This window comes from Coffea arabica, chromosome 6c (assembly GCF_036785885.1).
Source record: "Coffea arabica cultivar ET-39 chromosome 6c, Coffea Arabica ET-39 HiFi, whole genome shotgun sequence".
In the NCBI taxonomy this organism is placed as follows: Eukaryota; Viridiplantae; Streptophyta; class Magnoliopsida; order Gentianales; family Rubiaceae; genus Coffea; species Coffea arabica.
Genome location: NC_092320.1, coordinates 57,225,086 through 57,244,148, shown reverse-complemented (window position 1 = coordinate 57,244,148; position 19,063 = coordinate 57,225,086). Strand labels below are relative to the sequence as shown.

General features: G+C 33.5%; 1 protein-coding gene across 1 annotated transcript; it reads right to left on the bottom strand.

Moving 5' to 3' along the window:
* Positions 1–14,810: 14,810 nt before the first annotated feature.
* On the bottom strand, positions 14,811–16,030 carry LOC113693333 (transcription factor bHLH19-like). Its single transcript, XM_027211888.2, has 2 exons — positions 15,570–16,030; positions 14,811–15,323 (listed from the first exon to the last, which is right to left on the bottom strand). The coding sequence occupies exons 1-2, from the start codon at positions 15,963–15,965 to the stop codon at positions 14,811–14,813; spliced, it is 909 nt and encodes a 302-aa protein (XP_027067689.2). The 5' UTR covers positions 15,966–16,030.
* Between the last annotated feature and the right edge of the window lie 3,033 nt (positions 16,031–19,063).

Below are 19,063 nucleotides of genomic sequence, written 5' to 3'. Positions count from 1 at the left end.
TATTGTACTCGCGCTAACACCCAACTAGGGTTGATTTTTCTTGGGTTGTAAATACTTTAACGTTTTGGGCATGTATAAACCTTGTAGCTGGTATTGAACATCAATGTATATGTTAAGTTTGAGATTGTTGTTTCATTTCTTCTCTATAGACGTGGTATCTTTCTCAAGTTATGCGTGAGTGAGTACTGACGAGAGTTAGGCAGGCGATCCGCTAAATCTTGGGGTACGCCCTAGGGGGGGTAGGGTCGTCATAGACAATAAGATTCAAGATAATACTAAAAAAATTTGAGACTTTCTTGTTAGCTTGTAATTCAGTTGATGTGGTTGATAATAATAAATGGTACTTGAATGTGGTTTATAGTAACCATGTATTTGGTAAAAAAGAATTATTTATTGAACTTGATGAATCTGTTTGTGGTGAAATTAAATTTGGGAATAACACTATTTTACTAGTGTTTGGCAAGAAAAAAAATCCCTATCAGCCTGAAAAATCGGCATACTAATTTTATTTTTGATGTGTTTTATGCTCTTACACTGCACCATAATTTGTTCAGTATGAGTTATTTGAGAAAAAAAAATGATATTCGTATTAGGAATGGTACTTGTATCTTTTTAATAAAATATTAGAATGATTGTCAATGTGTCAATTATTTCAAATTGCTTATTTCCACTAAATTTGAGTACTGTCAATTTTTTTTTTGGTTTGAATACGGTGAAAGGTGATAGACAGGCAAATCCTGAAGGGCTAGAAAACCATTGAAAATTATTCAGTCATATTTATAAAATGTGAAAGTTCCTTCTAATGGTGCTTACAGTTATTTATTGCCTTTATTGATGATTTTAGTAGAAAACTTGGGTAAATTTTTGAAACAGAAATTTGATGCCTGTGACGTTTTTAAAATTTTTAAGACTTTTGTTGAGAGGCAAAATGGCTGTCAAATTATAATTTTGGGAATAGATAGTAGTCAAGAATATTTGGTTTGTGATGATTTTTTGAAAAAAATGGGATACAAAATTTCAGTTGATTACTAGGTATACTCCATAACAAAATGGAGTGACAGAGAGGAAGAATAGGACAGTTATGGATATGGTGAGATGCATATTAAAGTTGAAAACTAGACCAAAATCTTTTTGGGCAAAGAAAGTTTCTTGTGCAATTTATCTATTGAACAAGTGTGTCTTAACAAAAAATGTTACCGAAAAAACTCTTGAAGAAATTGATGATAAGGGAGAGAAGTGTGTATTTATTGGTTATAATAAAGTTTTTCGGGCACACAGATTGTATAATCTTATAACACAGAAGGTGGTATTGAATAAAAATGTGACCTTTGATGAAAGAGGTATTTGAGACTGGCCTACTGAAAATCCTAAAATAGTAGAGGTGACTCTAAATTTTTAGCAAGAGGAGGCTAATAATGATGTTCAACCATCACCAATTACTTAGGGTTCACAGACTGAATTAACTGGATATCCACAGTGTCAGCGACAAATGCCATCTCCTTTGTAGGATTATGTTATTGCTCCAGATGATGTTGCTTCTGATGAAGATATTGTTAATTTTGCTCTATTTGCAAATTGTGATCCAGTTGTGTAGGAGGAGGCAGCCAATGATAATCAGTGCGTAAAAACAATAGAAGAAGAAATTCATGCGATTGAGAAAATTGACACCTGGGAGCTTACTTCTCTTTCAACTAGTAAAAAGATTATTAGAGTGAAATGGGCGTACAAGACAAAATTTAAATCCAATAGAAAAGTTGATAGATACAAAGCGAGACTAGTGGTGAAAGGTTACAAGCAAAAGGCTAGGATTGACTATTTTGAAGTGTTTGTGCCTATTATTAGGCTTGACACAATCCGTATGATTATTTATCTAACCACAAAAAATAATTGGATAATTTATCAAATAGTTATGAAATCATATTTCTTGAATGGAGTTCTCAATAAAGAAATGTATATGGAGTAGCTTGCAAGATTTGTTAGAAGAGGTCAGGAAAATAGGGTATGTAGGTTGAAGAGAAATTTATATGGATTGAAATAAACCCCGAGGGCATGATATACTAGAATTGATTCCTATTTTCTACCTCATGGTTTTTAGAAATGTCCATATGAGCACACTTTATATATTAAATTTTTTATCCGCAGTGATATTCTTATTGTGTGTTTGTATGTAAATGATGTAATTTTTACAGGAAATAATCTGGAAATGATTACAGGGTTCAGAGAGGCCATGATTAATCAGTTTGAAATCACAGACATGGGACTTATGTCATATTTCATAGGAATTGAAGTTTTTCAATCTAATAGTGGGACTTTATATTTGAAAAAAAATATATGCAGGTGATATGCTAAAGAAATTCAAGATGGATGCAACGAATCCAATTATGATGCCAGTTGAAAAAAAATTGGAGTTGATCAAGGAAGGCGTTAGTGGATATGTGAATCCTACCTACTTAAAAATTTTGAAGAGAGTTTGAAGCATTTGACATCTACAAGATTGGATATTAATTTTGCAATTTGTTTGATTAGCAGGTTTTTGGAAAATTCATGTCTATCACAATTGTAGGTAGTTAAGAGGATTTTGAGGTATATTGGAGGTACTCGCAATGATGGCATTTTTTATTTAGAAAATAATCCAATTGAATTATTTAGTTACACAAATAGTGATTAGGCAGGTGATGCAGTTGAGAGAAAGAGTACTTTAGGATATGCATTTTTTATTGGTTCTAGGGTGTTTCTTGGAGTTCTAAGAAGTAACAGGTAATTGCATTGTCTATTGCAAATGCGGAGTATATTGCAGTAGTTAATAATGCAACTCTGGTTTTTTGATGGCGTCATATGCTTGGTGTTCTACAACACAAATAGGTTAATCCTATGAAAATTTATTGTGATAGTAAGTAAGCAATTGAACAAGTTATTTATCACTTTTGTTTATTTAATCATAATTAACCAGCCATTAATTGTGATAATTTTAAAGTGTTAAATTTGCAATGAAAATTGGGATTTAACACTAGTTCAAGGAAATAATAAATCTAGAGAGTTCACTCACAAGAGTAGAGGAGCACTTATATGGCTTTAGTGACTTGTTTAATATGATTTCATAGAAGAAATGAACTTGTAATTAATTTCATAATTACGAGAGTAAGTATGATTTAGTTACAAGTATAGTTGATTCACTGCGAGAGTAGATTCCACATACCTTAGGAAATTATGCCATAACTAACTAAGATAATAATATTCAATTAATTGGTAATTTCATTTGCAAGAGTAGTGAGGAATTCCATAACCTAAGAGCTTTTTATTATTACTTCTATTACTATTATTTCATGTTTGTAGGATAGATTTAAGCTTTTGCATTTGTGATAGTCTAAGTAATAAAAAGTTTAAAAATTATTGGTAATTGACAATCTTCCCTTTGGGATTGACACCTAATACCCATATGCTCAATAAACGACCTGTATACTTGCAGAAAATCACGTGGTGGTATTTAGAATTTTATAAATATAAAACTTGACTGTGAATGAGCTAATTATTATATGTATACCCCATGCTCATCAACTAGAATTTTCTTAGTTCCCTAATTAGGGTAGATTAGTATCGTTACTATAGTTTATCCTTCTTGTATTTGTAGCTAAACGTGGATAAAGATTAAGTAGCAAGATGAAAAGTTTGATCTTATGCGACAAGGGTGATATATTTTCTAATACTTTCTCTATTGTATTTGGTTTCATGTTTAGTTACTGTACAAGATTGGATTTATATTTCAATATGTCTTTCTAAAGTTTATGCCTTGGATTTTGGTTAAATTTTCTATGATAGCAAGTATAGGCTATTAAAGGTCGAATCCATAAAGAAGAGTGTCAATTACAGGTGATTTTCGAATTCGTTTATTAATTAGACTACCATAAACACAAGAGATTAAATCTACACTATAAACATGAGATAAAAGTAATACAAATAACAATAGAAAACTCCTAGAAATATGGAATTCCTTACTACTTTTGTAAATGAAATTATCGATTACTTGTATGTTATTATCTGGGCTAATTATGGCATAATTGTCTAATGTATGTAAAACCTACTCTTAAAGTGAATTAACTATTCTTGTAATTAAGTCATACCTACTCTCGTGGTTATGAAATTAATTACAAGGTCATTCCTTTTCTGAAATTACATGAAACATGTCATTAAAGTCACAAAGGTGCACCTCTACTCTCATGAGTGTACTTTCTAGGTTTATCACTTTCTTAAACTAGTGTTAAATTTCAATACTCATTGTAAACTTAACACCTTAAGATTATCATAATTAATGGCCGATTAATCATAATTAGAAAAGAAAAAGTGACAAAATAATATCACCAAATAACCAAGTAAGTATCACTAACAAGATATAGAAAGTTCATCTATAACTCTAGGCATAAACTTTAGCTAAACATGAAAGAAAAAATCAAACTTGTATTATAACTAAACATAAAATCAAATACCAAAGAGAAAGTGATAGGAGAGGAGTCACCCTTGCACATAAGATCAAACTCTCCATCTTTGCTCATCAATTCCTCATTCAAATCTAACTACAAATACAAGAAGGAAATCTACACTAACTATACTATACTAATGAACTAAGAAAAACTAGTGAAAATAACATTTTTGTGGAGTTTCTCTTTCCTTCCAAAGTTTTCAAAAATATTCTCCAAGGCCTCTATATATAGAGGGAGATTCAAGTCACAAATGAGTTATTTCTAGTTGGTAAAATTGGCTCTTGAAATTTCCAAAAGTTGCTTCTACAAGATTCCACAATTGCTTGCTCATTTGTAGCAGGATTTCTTGCAGAAATATTGGTCAAAAAACTTGTGTGAATAGTGCACAAGTTGCAGCTGCAAAACAAGAATACGTGGTCTTGAAAACGTGACCTGAGGTTGCATATTGACCCCACGTTTTGCCCTTTTGTAGATTTGCTCAATTTTGGTCAATCTTCATCCTTGCTTTGTTTTTGCACCAACTTTAACTGATATTTTCTCGATGATGAAGACTGAAATAGCACTTGTATCCCTTTGAATTAGCTTTCCAATGCCTCCAAAATCATTCAATTTGGAGCTTTGTGGACCGAAAAAAGACCAAAATATCCTCGACTGGTCAATCCCCTGTTTCAGCTTTTGACAACAACCATGACCAACCATATTTTGACTTTCTGACTTGAAAAACTTATGAACTGGATTTCAATACCTCATAATAAATGTAGAGCTATGTGTTAGTTTCAAAATGGCTCAAGAATCATTTCAATCCGATACTTGTAACTCAAGATATAGCCGAAATACCACAAGGTGTCAAAATTGAAAAACTCCCTTTCTCTAGAGCTTGATTGCATTTTCTTTTTTGAGTATTTTGCACTTCATGTCTTCTTCAAATCACCTCCAATCATCAAAATTCATCCAATTATCTTCTCAAGTCACTCCATTTGATGATTGAATTTTTAAACCTAAAAAAATATGAAGTTTTCACCACTTTAATCTGTAGACACCAAATTTTTCTTAATTTCAAGTGTGCTATTTTTTTTCTTTCACTTAAATTGCTTAAATGATTATTTTAATTTTTGTTTTGTAGGTTTATGCAAAAGAAAAAGATTTGTGGTTTCATGCATGTTTGCAGTGCACGCGCGTGATTTCCCTTCTTGCAACGAACTAGTAATAACACAAGACAGTTGAAAATTTTAGGCAGATTTTTTGGATTCTTCCTCCTTTTCTTTTTCTCTAAGTTTTGGATGGTACAAGGACAACTCATAACATCCTAAATTCTATCTATTAGTACCTACTAAAAAATGGATCAAAGGGAGGGGAATGGGACATGTAATTCTCCTTGATCCTAACCATCTATTCTAGGTTTTAGAATTTTTTGGTCCCATGAATTCTCACCCTCCCAATCTCAGTCTCGCTTTCAAAGCCTTTTCTCACAACTCACCAGGACACTACACACAAAAACAGAAAAGAAAACATCTCTCAGCCTCTCCCTCTCATTCTCACAAAAACAACAACACACAGTCACACATGAGGAAAAAACTCACCCAATTTTCGACTCTCTCTTTCCTTTTCTCAAAAAAATCATGCACAAAAGAGGGAGAAAGAAGCAAGAAAATTGTTGTCCACCTACGGAAATCATCATTGTGGTATCATTGTTCAATCTTTTCCCTTGGAAAACGAGGTGAAGTTTCCCCATTTCTTTTCTCTTGCCATGTCCAGATTTGATTTGAGCATTGGTGCTGGAATGTTCTTTTCATTTTCTTTCTTTCTTCATTTAGCTGGCTAGTATGTGGTTTTAAGTGGAGGATTTTACAAGAGCTTTTCTAGTTGTTTTGATAATTGTTGATTAAAAAGGTTGGGCATGAATCCACTTCAATTTCATGAAGCATGTGAGCCAAAATTATGCCTATAACATGTTCCAAAATATGTCAAAATGAAAAGCTGAGTTAAATTGGGTTATTTTTGCTAATTTAAGGTCATGGTTGGATTGTAGAAATCACAAGGAGTGTTTTGGTATAAATTATATGATTTTTTATAAAGATTAGAGTGGTTTTAAAAAATAAAAATTGGGCTTTTTCTTGGCAATTTTGCCACTTTCCATTTGTTTTTTTTTTGCTAAATCTAAGGCCAAAAACAGATTCTATGTGAAAAATCAAGTTGTGGGGGTATATTTGGTGATTTTTCGTGACTGGAGAGGTCGGCGGCGGCGGCGGCGGCCCTGGCCGCAACTCATAGGCTTCAATCTGTCAAAGAAGAACAGAGAAAGGAAGAAAGAAGAAGAGAAAGAAGAGCAAAGAAAAAGAAGGAAAAAAGAAAGAAAGAAACAGAGGGAAAAGAGAAATATGAAGAATTGGGCTAGGGTTATTTGTTGGACTTTGACAGTAGGTTTGATTTTATTTTTTCTTGGGTTATGACATGGATTTTGTGACCAAAACCCAACGTTTTTGGTCGGACCAGAAGATGGACTAGCCCATCCTTTCCTCTGGATTTTCCTTTGGGCCAAGAGGGATTTCGGCCCGAGAAAATAAATAAATTGGCCCAGTGGCCTTGTTTCTTAGGAAACTAGAAACAGAATTTGTTAGTAGGTTCCTGGTCTTTTGAGTAATTTTACTATGGCTCTAGAACTTTTGATTTCTTTCAATTAGGTCTCTAATTTAATTTCAATTTGGTCCCTGAATTTTATCTTTTGTTCAATTTTGACCCTTGACTTTTTTGACAATTATAATTTGATCCCAAAAACTTTTTAATTTTTGCAATTAGATCCCTAACTTTTATTATTTCTTAGTTACAATTGTCCATCTCATTTAATTGCTAATCATACTTTATTTTAATGCATTTAATTAGTAGATTTTATGTTTATTTTTATTTCTTTATAATAATCAAGTGAATTTGCTATATGTTTATATTTTATCTTTTGATTGTTAATTAAATTAGTGCCTTAACTATTTTGTTGATTTTGGAGCATAAATAGGGCAGAGTTAATTAAATTGTTTTTAATTGAAATTTTATTATTTTATAAAAATTTCGGCAGAGTTTCCCCTTAAAAAAGGACGAAACTTCCTGCCATCAATCCATATTTTGACAATAAATTTACAACCTAGTGAAAGTTTAAGCATTTAAAAACTGAAACTAAGATTAAATCTTCCATTTTCCATATCAGGATGTCTTCCAGTGAATCTGAAGGATGATCTTTGAAGATCAGCGGTCAATCTTCCCCCCTTGATGTCCTTCTAACAGCCATTTTCACCTCCATTGGCCTTTTCTGCTTCTTATTCCCATTCATGCTAGACACCGTGTACGAAACGTAGGAAATCCTAACCGATCTAATCTAATAGACCCCCTGACCAATTGCGGCAATTCTCAGAATGTATTAAACACATGACCTGTGCTAGAGTCAGCACCAAAATTTGCCAGACGATCTGCCGGTGCGTTTGCTTCCCTGTAGCAGTGTGTGATCGATTTGAAATACTGCTTGAACATCATCAACTTATCCAGATCTCTCTGTAGACGCCAAGGACAAGCACTAGTCCCTTGAACAATCTGAACCAGGGCGAGAGAGTCCGCCTCTAAGTGTAACTCCAAGCACCCTCGAATCACACAATGTCTAACGCCCCATAGCAACGCTCGAACTTTCGCCTGCATATTGGTTATCACCCCGAAGGGCTCCGCGTAGCCGAATACAAAATTTCCTCGACTATCTCGCACAAGCTCACCCCCCCACTCCTTCCTGGGTTCTCCCGAGAGCATCCATCTGAATTCAACTTATAGCCTCCACGCGGAGTTACCCAGTAAACTGGCCTAATAACCATCCGTCTTTGATGACTACCCAACTCAAGAAGCAACCCTTCCCATGTAGGGGCAGAACACTGCACCTCGGGAATCGTGACTGAAGGAAATCATGCAAAAACTGAACAATCCGAGTCACCGTAGCCCCGATCCTCATCTTCGGATCTTCAAACACCCCTTCATTCCTAGCCTTCCACAAAACCCAGCATACCACCGAAGGAAGTATGTTCTGCAAAAACTTTACACGGTCATTAGTCCCCCTTCTTAACTAGCAAGACCACACCATGTGACTCACCGTATGCACCCCACTAAACTCACCAGCAGTACTCTCGAAGTGACGCCAGGCTAATCGTGCCCCTTCTCCTGAGCAAAACATATGATTCAAATCCTCCTCCTAGGGATTCTGAAAACACAAGCATCTAGATGGGCCACAAACCCCAAACCTCTTTAGGCGATCCATAAGAGGGAGCCTCCCCTGTAGTAGTCGCAGCATAAAGAAAGAAACCTTGACTGGAAGACCCTGCTGCCATATACGGCCAAAAAGCCAAGAGCTGTCATTGGATTGACGGATCAATAAGTAAGCTGATACAGTGGAAAAAACACCCGAGTTCATCAATGGCCATACCATTGTATCATTGCCCCTATCAATAGGAGGGTCAATCTCCAAAACCAGCCTAACGAATTCTCCATCCAAGAATTGATGGAGCATGTCCACATTCCAGGCCCACCGATCTACAAAATCAACCACCGAATGATCATGGAAGACCTCCACCTTGTCGCAAAGCGCACCTGACCCCATCCAATTGTCATGCCAAAAATCCAAAGCACCCTCCCGAACTACCCAGCTAATATTCTCCTCCCCCAAAACGCTGCATTGTGACCATCCTCTGCCAAGCTTGGGATCCCCGATGCCCAATATCAACAAGACAAGGGTGCTGGCCTGCGCAATACTTCTGGGACATAAACTTTGCCCATAATGATTGTTGTTGCTGAAATTTCCACCAGTGTTTAATGGAAAATGAGTCATAGACCTGCTTCAACCCCCGCAGGCCTACACCCCCTTCATCCTTCGACCGACATAGATCTGCCCAACGTATCCAATGGAACTTGTCCTCGAAATTCGAAGATCCCCACAAGAACTTGGCGAACAATTTCTCTATGACCATCAATATCCCTTTTGGAGGGGACGCGGCTGCCAGCAAGTGAATTGGCATAGAGGCTAACACGCTCTGAATCAATACCACCCTGCCCCCTGGCGATAAAATCTGGTTCTTCCAACTCAAAATCCGATTTGTCACCGCATTCCACCTATCTATTATTTTAAATCCTTTTATGTGCTCCTATGTTGTTTTATATGTGATTGCATGTTTTGAGTACTTTTTCTTTTATTTACTCATTTTATTCATTTTAAATTTCATTTATTTTATTTAATTTTTTATAATTATTTAGGAGGCATTTAAAAGTCAAATTGTAATAGATAGGTGTCCAAAAAATGTATTTAGTTGGATCATGTAATAGATAAATTATATTTTTGTCAAAAATAAATTAGTTAGATGAATGTAATAGTTAGGTTTATTATTTCCAAAAGTTCCCTTCTAGATTATAGTTAGGGCCCCCAATGTAATAGTTAGATTTTATTTGCTTATTTGCTTGCATGCTTGTGTGCTTATGTATTTTTTTTTTGTTTTTTTTCTAGGGTTTTGCATCTAGATATTATGTCTATGTGTTATGTGCTTTATGTTTTTATTTGCTTTAATTATGATTTATTTGCTTTATTTATTTATAATAAATGCATGACGTCGCCACACTAGTCCAATACTAGTTGTAGCGTTTCTCCCCAATTTCTCACTATTCAAATGCTAGTGAAAACTTATAGACATGGGTTAGTCCAATACCAGATCGTTAGAACTGCCTACGCGCTAGCATCATATTTTTACATGACATTTATTCCATTTCATGCATATTTTCATTTTAGGATCTTTTTCTCATCTTGCATGGTATTTTTCCTACTATTATTCCCTTATCATTTGTATGTTTGGACCATACCATTTAGAATTGCACTTCATTTTAGGAAATTAGAAATAATTAATCCATTTGCTTGACTAGGTTAGGAGAGTCACCCTTCAAATATGGAAAATGAACAAGTATGACTCCTTAGTCTTAGCATGCTCTTATCTCTTCTATCAGAAGGAAAATTTGAGTCACGAATTTTAACATCCTGTACCCGTTATATTGCATTTCCCTTTTCTAGGTCATGTATATTTATCTATTATAATTTCGTTTTTTGAGTCTCATCTTTTGTATTTTTCGTGACCTCTTCTAAGGATCATTTTTGGGCATTATAATTAATATGATTTGCACCAATTGAACTTTGAAGAGACATTTCGACCTTCCCGATATCCTTTAGGTCTAAACTTGCATCCGTATAGAAAATATCCAAATGTGATAAGTTTTATAAGTTAGATTAGGAAAATTTTTGACTAAATCTCATAATTAACTTTTGTTAGGTTGAAAGAGTGCCTTAGGTTTGAGTCTATCAAATCTTTGCCTTCCGTTTTTTCAACCGTAACCCCCCGAATTCTTTTATTTTGTTTTCAAAAATTTGAAGTCATCTAAAAAGGGTTTATTTATAGTATTATTTAAAAATATATTTTGGGTGACTTGGTATACCTAAATTCAATACCAAATGACGACTCCTATTTTTCTTTAAAAACCTTTTTTAGACTATTATTTTGGATCCAAACCATCACATATTTTAAGTCCCATTTTTAGGCCCTTCTTTTTTCTTTATTTTGTAAAAACATAAATTCATTTTTTAACACCATTAGTTTATTTTCAAAAAATGGGGCGCGACACAATCCATAGAAATGTAATGTTTATCATTTAAAGCATAAAATGCATATTTTCACTAGAAACTTAGTTAATTAACTATAAAAGTAAATAAAACACACCAAAATTAAATAATAAAACATATCTAAATCAGACAAAATACAAATTTATTAGTTTCCTTTAATTTGTTGATTGTTTAAATAGTAGAGGAGTTTTAGGAGTGCCAGTAGTTGTCCATTCTTCCTTGTGAGTTCGACTCTTAATATCCTATACTCAATCTCGACCTGTATACTTGAAAAAAATCACGTGTGGGATATTTACTGTGAAATGAATTTAATTGTTTAATTGTTATATGCACACCCCACGCTCATCAGGAAGGATTTGCCTCTTAAAAAAAAAAAAAGATAGAAGATGTTAAACATTTTAGAATCGTGCATATACCATGGTGAGCTACATGATATTATGAATTCATCACACTAATAATTGAGTTTGCTTTAGATTCAAACCTGTTTAATCAAGAACGAAGGTGTGAATAATCTAATCCATGAATCTTAGCACGCTCTTGCACAAGAAAACATTGCAACCTAGTTTATCAAACATCGTCTTTAATGGCCATTTGGACTATTGGCCATTACCATAATCTTTAAGATTTGGTGGGATGAAAGGTTAAAGGTTCAAATCTTACCTCCCACCACTTGCCACTATATGTGGATTGTCACTTTAAATGACTTAAATCCATACAGGTGCGTAGTGCAGCCGTCTGGTTCGATGGTAGTTCAATCTCCGTCAGTTCCACAAGAGCAACCGTCCGATGGTGTAGAAAGCATTTTTAATATGCTATTAATTAAACATATCAAAATAGCCCTAATTAACTGTAGACCATATAAAACTTTATCAATTAGATGGATGACCTAAGACGCTGGCTGGATTTAATACAATATTTCTCTAATTTCGAGTTCTATCTTTTTTAGTTTAAATGGGAGATTTTGAATTTGAAACCTCTCACTTACACTCTCTCTTCCAATATTATCCAATTCATCATTTCTCCTAAATCATTGTGCCAATTGTTTCTACATCAAGTTTAAATTAAGGCTTAAAAAAAAAGTGGAAAATTAACATCGAAACGCCGTCATAATAACAATTCTTAGGCTTTCATAAATATTACGGGTGGATGTGAAGTCCCCAGGAGAATTTCTCCTTTCACTCACGGCGGGTTGTTCACTCAGAAACAACAAATATTGGCCAAAGACGAAGAGAGCACCAAAAATTTTCACTAAATTGGACTTGACCATATGCAATTCACTATTCTTTTCTATAAGACTGGCTCAATTCACAATTTGCATGAGTCACTGACTGGCTCACCAACATAATTTATCTTTCCATATGGAAAGCAAGCAATCAGAAAATCCAAGTTTACGCGCCATGTCTATTTTTTACGTTCTTTGATGTACCTTCTAGCTAATTCAGGGACCACATTTTGTAGAATTAGATGGTCAATATTTGGCCAAAAGAAAAAATTGTAAGTCTCATGTAACGTGGTGTACGTTGCTTTAACTTTATATGTGAAGCTCCACAAAAAAATTTCAAATCTTACCTGCGCTTTACCCATTTTTGTATATTTCATATACCGTTTAACATCTAGAAAATATAAAGAATTGCTACTTGACAATGGGACGGGCAGGTTGGAGTTGATTGATGGATACCATCACATTCTCAGTCTTGACTAAGATGCCTGTGGGAGATAGCTTGTGAGAATGCGCGCTGTACCTAACAACTTTAGTTGGGGTCTTTCTTGCTATACCTTGGGACATGTTTAAAACGAGTTTTCAAAGTGCATTGCTTCCGAAATAATTTCTTTTCATGTATTTATGGGCAGGATTATGGAGTAAATATTGCCCAATTTAAAGTTGACGTTTGATAGTATGCTTTTTTCCATTGGCTAAGCGGCTGCTTCTAAACTTAGGTTTTTTGATACTAGCAGGTAAAGGTGTTCAAACTACAAGAAAAATCAAAACACTAGCCAACTGAAAATAGATCTAATATCGAATATCAATAATACGGATATTCATAAAATCATTTGATATTCAATCTTAAAAGTTTGGTAACATATTTTGGGAATAGTTATTAAAAATTGATTCCTACTTATTGACTGGAGTACCAAATTTTATTTTTCTAATAATATATTATATTTATTATGTACCTACTAATACACTATAATATATAGTAATGTATTAGTAAATAGTATTATATGTTATAATTTATGATTCTACAGGATTAACTAGTTCATTAAGATAAATTTTATGTATAAACCTTTGGTAGTCTCTAATTTGAAATGCTGTTTATGTATCATAAGAAATACTAGAATATTTCAAAATTTTTCAATACAAAATGTACTTGACATTGTTATTGATTAAAGAATAGGAACATGTGAAGCATATTAATTCACTTGTCAATAATTTTTGTGTTGTTGATTACACATCAAATATGCTTCATTAATCTAATTAATAAATCCATTTCAAAATTTGGATGTTGCCAAAATACATTGCTAAAATTCATTAGTGATCCGTTTTTTCATGTTAGTGACATCAAAACCATAGGCAGCCTTCCATGGATACCAAAGGGTCTCAAAGGAAGGAAGGAAGGAAGATACATACAACACCTATGGATTGCTGTAACATAGGAAAAGCAACTACAGTGAACTGAAAAACTAGCTATTAATTAAATGAATAACTTGCTTTTTACCCTCTTGCAATTTGGCACTTTACCACAAAACTTTGCTAAGATTTAAAAATTTACATGTAACCCTCTCATAATTTGGGTTAAATTGTCACCATTTAATTTTTCATTAAAACTAGCGGTCAATATTTAAGAGTCAATATCAAACGAATAAATTGATAAATTCAACATTTCACTACTTTTTTTCCCAAATACAAAAAAACAAGAAAGAGAAATAATAAACAGGTAAATAAGAAAGAGGAAATACCAAAACTTTAATAACTGCTAATATCATTATAGGCTCCTAAACCAAATATTTAATAACTAAAAATCTTTAATGTTATTTTCTATTTTTTATGTTCCTTTCTCCCTTTTGCATTTGGAAAATTAAAATTTATTAAAATTTAGTAGGCCAAAATATAGCTTTTTAAAATCAAGTCTTTTCTTTCCAAAGAAAAGAACAAAAAAAAAAACCAAAAAATTTGTGAAAGGGTGAATTTGTCAATTTATTTATTTGACTTTGATTTTTTAATGTTGACTATTAGTTTTAACAGAAAAAATAACACTAACACTTAATTCCAAATCATAAGGAGGTTATATATAAAATTTTAAACTACACTAAAAAAAAGTTTTTAAACCATAGGATGGTTATATAGTAAGGTACCAAACAACATAAGTGTAAGAGGTAATTTACCCTAATTAAATTAACATGTAATTAACTTGTGCCGCCCCCGCAAGAACCCCACTTTGGGAGTTGTTCACATCTCAAATGTATGTTTTTCCTTTTTCTGATTGTTGAATTTAGCTTCTTATGAAGGAAATGAGCTGAATGAAGTCTTTTAACAAGATTCTTCTGACTGATGCTGAAATCATTGTCCATCTGCGAAATAAAGGAAGGTTCAGTCAGATAATTCGTCAAGAAATTGAAGAATCTTTAAAAAAAAACTATTGCAAAGCTTCGCTAATTTCTCAATATAACAGTATAAGTGAAGAACATAGAGCAGTTCTACGGTGAACAAAGACCTTTTTTATTCCTCCAGTTTTCTCATAAGACCTTTTTTCTTTTCTCAATATAAGGATTGAACAAAGACCTTTAATCAATGGATTGTAAACTGGGATTACCTCTGCAACAATGATAATCTCGTAAGTTATTCCCACAAATGGCATGATGTTACCACTAATTACAGTCAAGTTGAGCTTTTCAATCTCAGAAAGTATGTTTGCAAGGACATCTTTCTCTTTCTCACATCTGATTGTCAGAAGGATTTTCTTTTCATACATTCTGACTTCAATCTCAGGAAGCTGTTCGTCAGAGCAAACAGAAGAACTTTTAGTGATAGAACAACTGTGTTGTTCTTCATGAACCTGTGACTTCTTCATAACCACAGCTTGATTTGCATTATATTGCTTTAATTTGTTGTTCTCTTCTTTCAGCTGATTGATGTATTTGAGAGCTTCTCCCATGATTGAAATTCTGTCCGTCTGAAAAAATATGAAATTTTCTTAGTAAAACCTCCATGAAATTGGAAAAACAATGTGCAGAAAAATAACTTATTGGACATGAATATAGCACAGTGATAAAGTGCTTTTGTCAACTCCTCGTCCTACAGAAAGGATTTCCTGTCGATTCTCAGAGTCTCAATTCCTAGAACTTAAAAGCATTTCCATTACTCTTCGCCTCTTTATGTTACGGTTCTCAATGAACAATAAAAGAAATAATTCAATTACCTTTGTGATGCCAGGAAGAAGTGTAGACAGGGCAATGAATTGCTTGTTAAGAGTCTCTCGCCGCCTCTTCTCCGCTAGCAAATTTTTCTTATATTGCAATCTCCTTGCTGCTAAACTAGGGATCTTATTCTTGTGATTTGATGTACATGGTGATTTATCATTAAGTTGTTCAGGCATAGATGATAAAGGGAGTATATCATCAATACGGTCGACACCTGAAGAAGAAGACTTACAAGGACCGGAAAGGTTTTCAGGAGTGAAGAAAGAATTGCCAGAAAAAAGCTGATCTAGAAAGGCTGGGAACAAATCCTTTTCTTCTAAAAAATAGTCTAGTTCACAATTATCACCTAAAGTAGCTTCTATGTCCTCTGGAGAAAAATCTGTGAAGGGATCCATACTCTTTTTTGCAAAATATTTCCCTGAGTTTTTCTTTGGGATTGTACCTTTTCGCAAGTAACACTACTCAGGGAATAGTGGTTTATATACTCACACCTGAGGTTTATGGAATCTGGATTTAAGATAAGGAGATGGGAGTTTAGACTGGAAATGAATAATTTAACTTAAGGTTTGTGTCAAAACTGAGTTGTACTGTAACTCTGTGCATGTGAATGGCACTGGGGAATTAATTCGGCCTGGATAGTTTAAAGTGGGCCACATGTTTGTATCTGGTAGTTAGGGATAAGAACAGTGTGGAAGGGTTGAGAGAGTTAGAAAAAAAAATCCAGATTAAAAAAATTGTCTGCTTCATTTACGAAACTATAAGTATTTTACTTTTTTAGCCCCCATTGAAATTTTATATTAGCTCCGCCACTGCTTTTGCAAGCATGGACATATAAAACATGGTCTAATTAGATTGTTGAGCACAGATGATAGCAATTCTGATGTAAGTAAGATTTGTGGTTAAGGTTTGTTGTATATAAACAAATAGTCTGATCATCATCTTTAGAGATGAGAATATAGACAAATGAGTTTGATTAAGTTAATTCATGAAATGACATGGCATTGGAAATTTGGAATCAATCTAATATCACTATTTGGGTGAAATAATGTTTGCACATTGATCTACTAATCCCATTGCAGTTGGGATAAAACAACCAGATGAGAATGGTTGGAAGATGGGACGAAAGGAGTATAGACCTCATGATGTAATTTTCTTCCCTAAATATTCAAATACCTACTGTAAACATGATTTAATGCAAAACCTATATCGGTTTCTTTTCTTCCCACCTTTCTCATTGTTGACATATTAAATTAAGCAAAAAAAAAAAAAGAAATTTCTACATTATTATTTAGCAGTGTTTTAATCAAGTTATGATTTTAGTAATTCAATTTGAGTCAAGTTATGGTAGTTTTATTATTTAAGAATTAATATTTTATTAGAAAATTTCTTATGATTATAAGACTTATTTATTAAGTGACGTAGTTTACAATTAGGGAGTCTTACTATTATATCAGTTAAGAAGACTGGAGCATTGAGAGCCTTGTCATTATGTATGATTAATGATATATTAATGATATTTATTCCTCTCTCTCCCACGCATACTTATTTGTGTGTAAATTGCCTTCCCATAGACATGGATTCTATAAAATATATCTCCTATATCTTTGGTGAAATTTTTTAGTTCTACATATGGTATTAGAATCCTAGGTTTGAGAAATTAATCTAGGGGTACCTGTGAGTATTGAAGAATTGTCCTGGCTACAAGGTTAGTCTTGAATATTTTCCGCCATCAGAGTTAGTATAAAAATTACTGCAAAGAAGTTATATTTTTAATGAAATTTTTAGTTTTACATATGGTATTAGAACCCTAGGTTCAACAAATTAATCTTGGGTGCTTGTGAATATTGAAAAATTGTCCAGACTATAAGGTTAGCCTTGAGCATTTTCAACTGTTAGAATTAGAGCACAAAAAGTACTATAAAGAAGTTAGTTGATTGAGTTAAACTACAAAAATGGTCATGGAGTGTCCCGTTAGTGAACATTGGACAAGAAGATTGGTCCAAAAGAATTGTCAAATTGATAGTGGATATGAAGATAGAGATTGAAAAAGAGTCCTATCAGTTGAGTCGTAATTACGAAAATCACAAAGTGATGAGAAGTGATGAGTTGTCAATAAATTGATATCAAATTATGTGATAAAAACAATCTATCCTGGTGCAAGGATTATTGCAACAGGAAAAGAGTTTGCAGATGATAAGTGACTAATTTGAGTTACATTTGAATGATATTTTATGTTATTTTTAGTCACTTTTGCAATGCTATAAGAAGAAAATGGATTATTTTGACTATAATTAGTTTAAAATGCTCTTAAGTGTTTAAATGAGGTTTATGTCTCTTTTTACTTGCATTTTGTCCATAATTTTTATAGGAATTGGAAATAGACTTTATATGGATGAAAAAGGAAAGTTGATAGTTTTGACACATTTTCGTATTTCAGCTATAATTTGAGTTACAATAATCGAATTGATATGATTCGTGAACCATGTTGAATATAAGAAATGGATCTACAATTCTTGTGAAGATATCAAAATCTAGTTTAAAGGTTTTCTAAGTCAAAAAGCTGAATTACAGTAGCCAATTTCTATGGTCGAAGCTGAAATGAGGCATTGAGTAGTGAAGGGCATTTCAGTCATTTCCAAGCCTACACAAATTCAAATGAGGTGATTCTTGATGTATTAGAAAGCTAACGCAAAGGGATACAAGTTTTGTATTTTGGTAAAGAGTTAATTCAATTTCTATCATTGAGAAAAGTTTAGTTGAATTTGAGGCAAAATTGGAGCAACATTGAAGACTGAACAGATATTGAAAAGAAAAGCAGGGGAGCAATCTGGATGACAATCCGACCAGATTATGGCCGGATTATTGGCAGGAATCTTGTCAGAAATGGCTACTGTTAGTCCCACAGACAACCAAGAGGGGGGGGTGAATTGGTTTGATTAAAATCTTAACCAAGTTTATGCACTTTTTCTTTAATGAAAATTTACCTTCCTTTTTATGTAATGATCAACCAAGTAGATTAGAAGACAATAGCAATATTGATCAGAGAAGCAAGTATAGATAAGCAATGAAGATTTTATTAAACAGAAATGTAAAATAGAGAAACAAACCAAGTGTCTACCAAGCTTTACCCAAACTTGAAGACCAAACACTAGGAAGAGCAACTTCTCTTTGATGAACGAAGATCTACTAGATGTACAATGGAGGGAGCACTTCCTCCTTGCCCTAAGCCTCACTTAGTCAAGCTAGGAAGTTTTACAATCACTCAAAAAACCCTCAACAAAGCTACACTAAAGATCCTTTCAACCACAAAAGAAATGCTCAACAGAAATTCACACCACTTTAAAACAAATCTGCTTTGGAGACTATTTTCTAGCTAAAATATCTCACTAGATCTTGTAAACAAAGTGTGCAAAAGTCTCTACTTCGTTTAGACCAGTTTGATTTTAAAGGGATCCAGAAATGGGCTTCATCAATGCTTCCAACGGATAGAAGG

What these genes read in the sequence shown, in the direction of transcription:
- LOC113693333 (XM_027211888.2), bottom strand. Translation starts at nt 15,965, where the DNA reads ATGGATCCCTTCACAGATTTTTCTCCAGAGGACATAGAAGCTACTTTA. An exon ending in TTCTTCCTGGCATCACAAAG is followed by an intron (nt 15,324 to 15,569) that starts GTAATTGAATTA and finishes ATATTTTTTCAG; the next exon opens with ACGGACAGAATTTCAATCAT.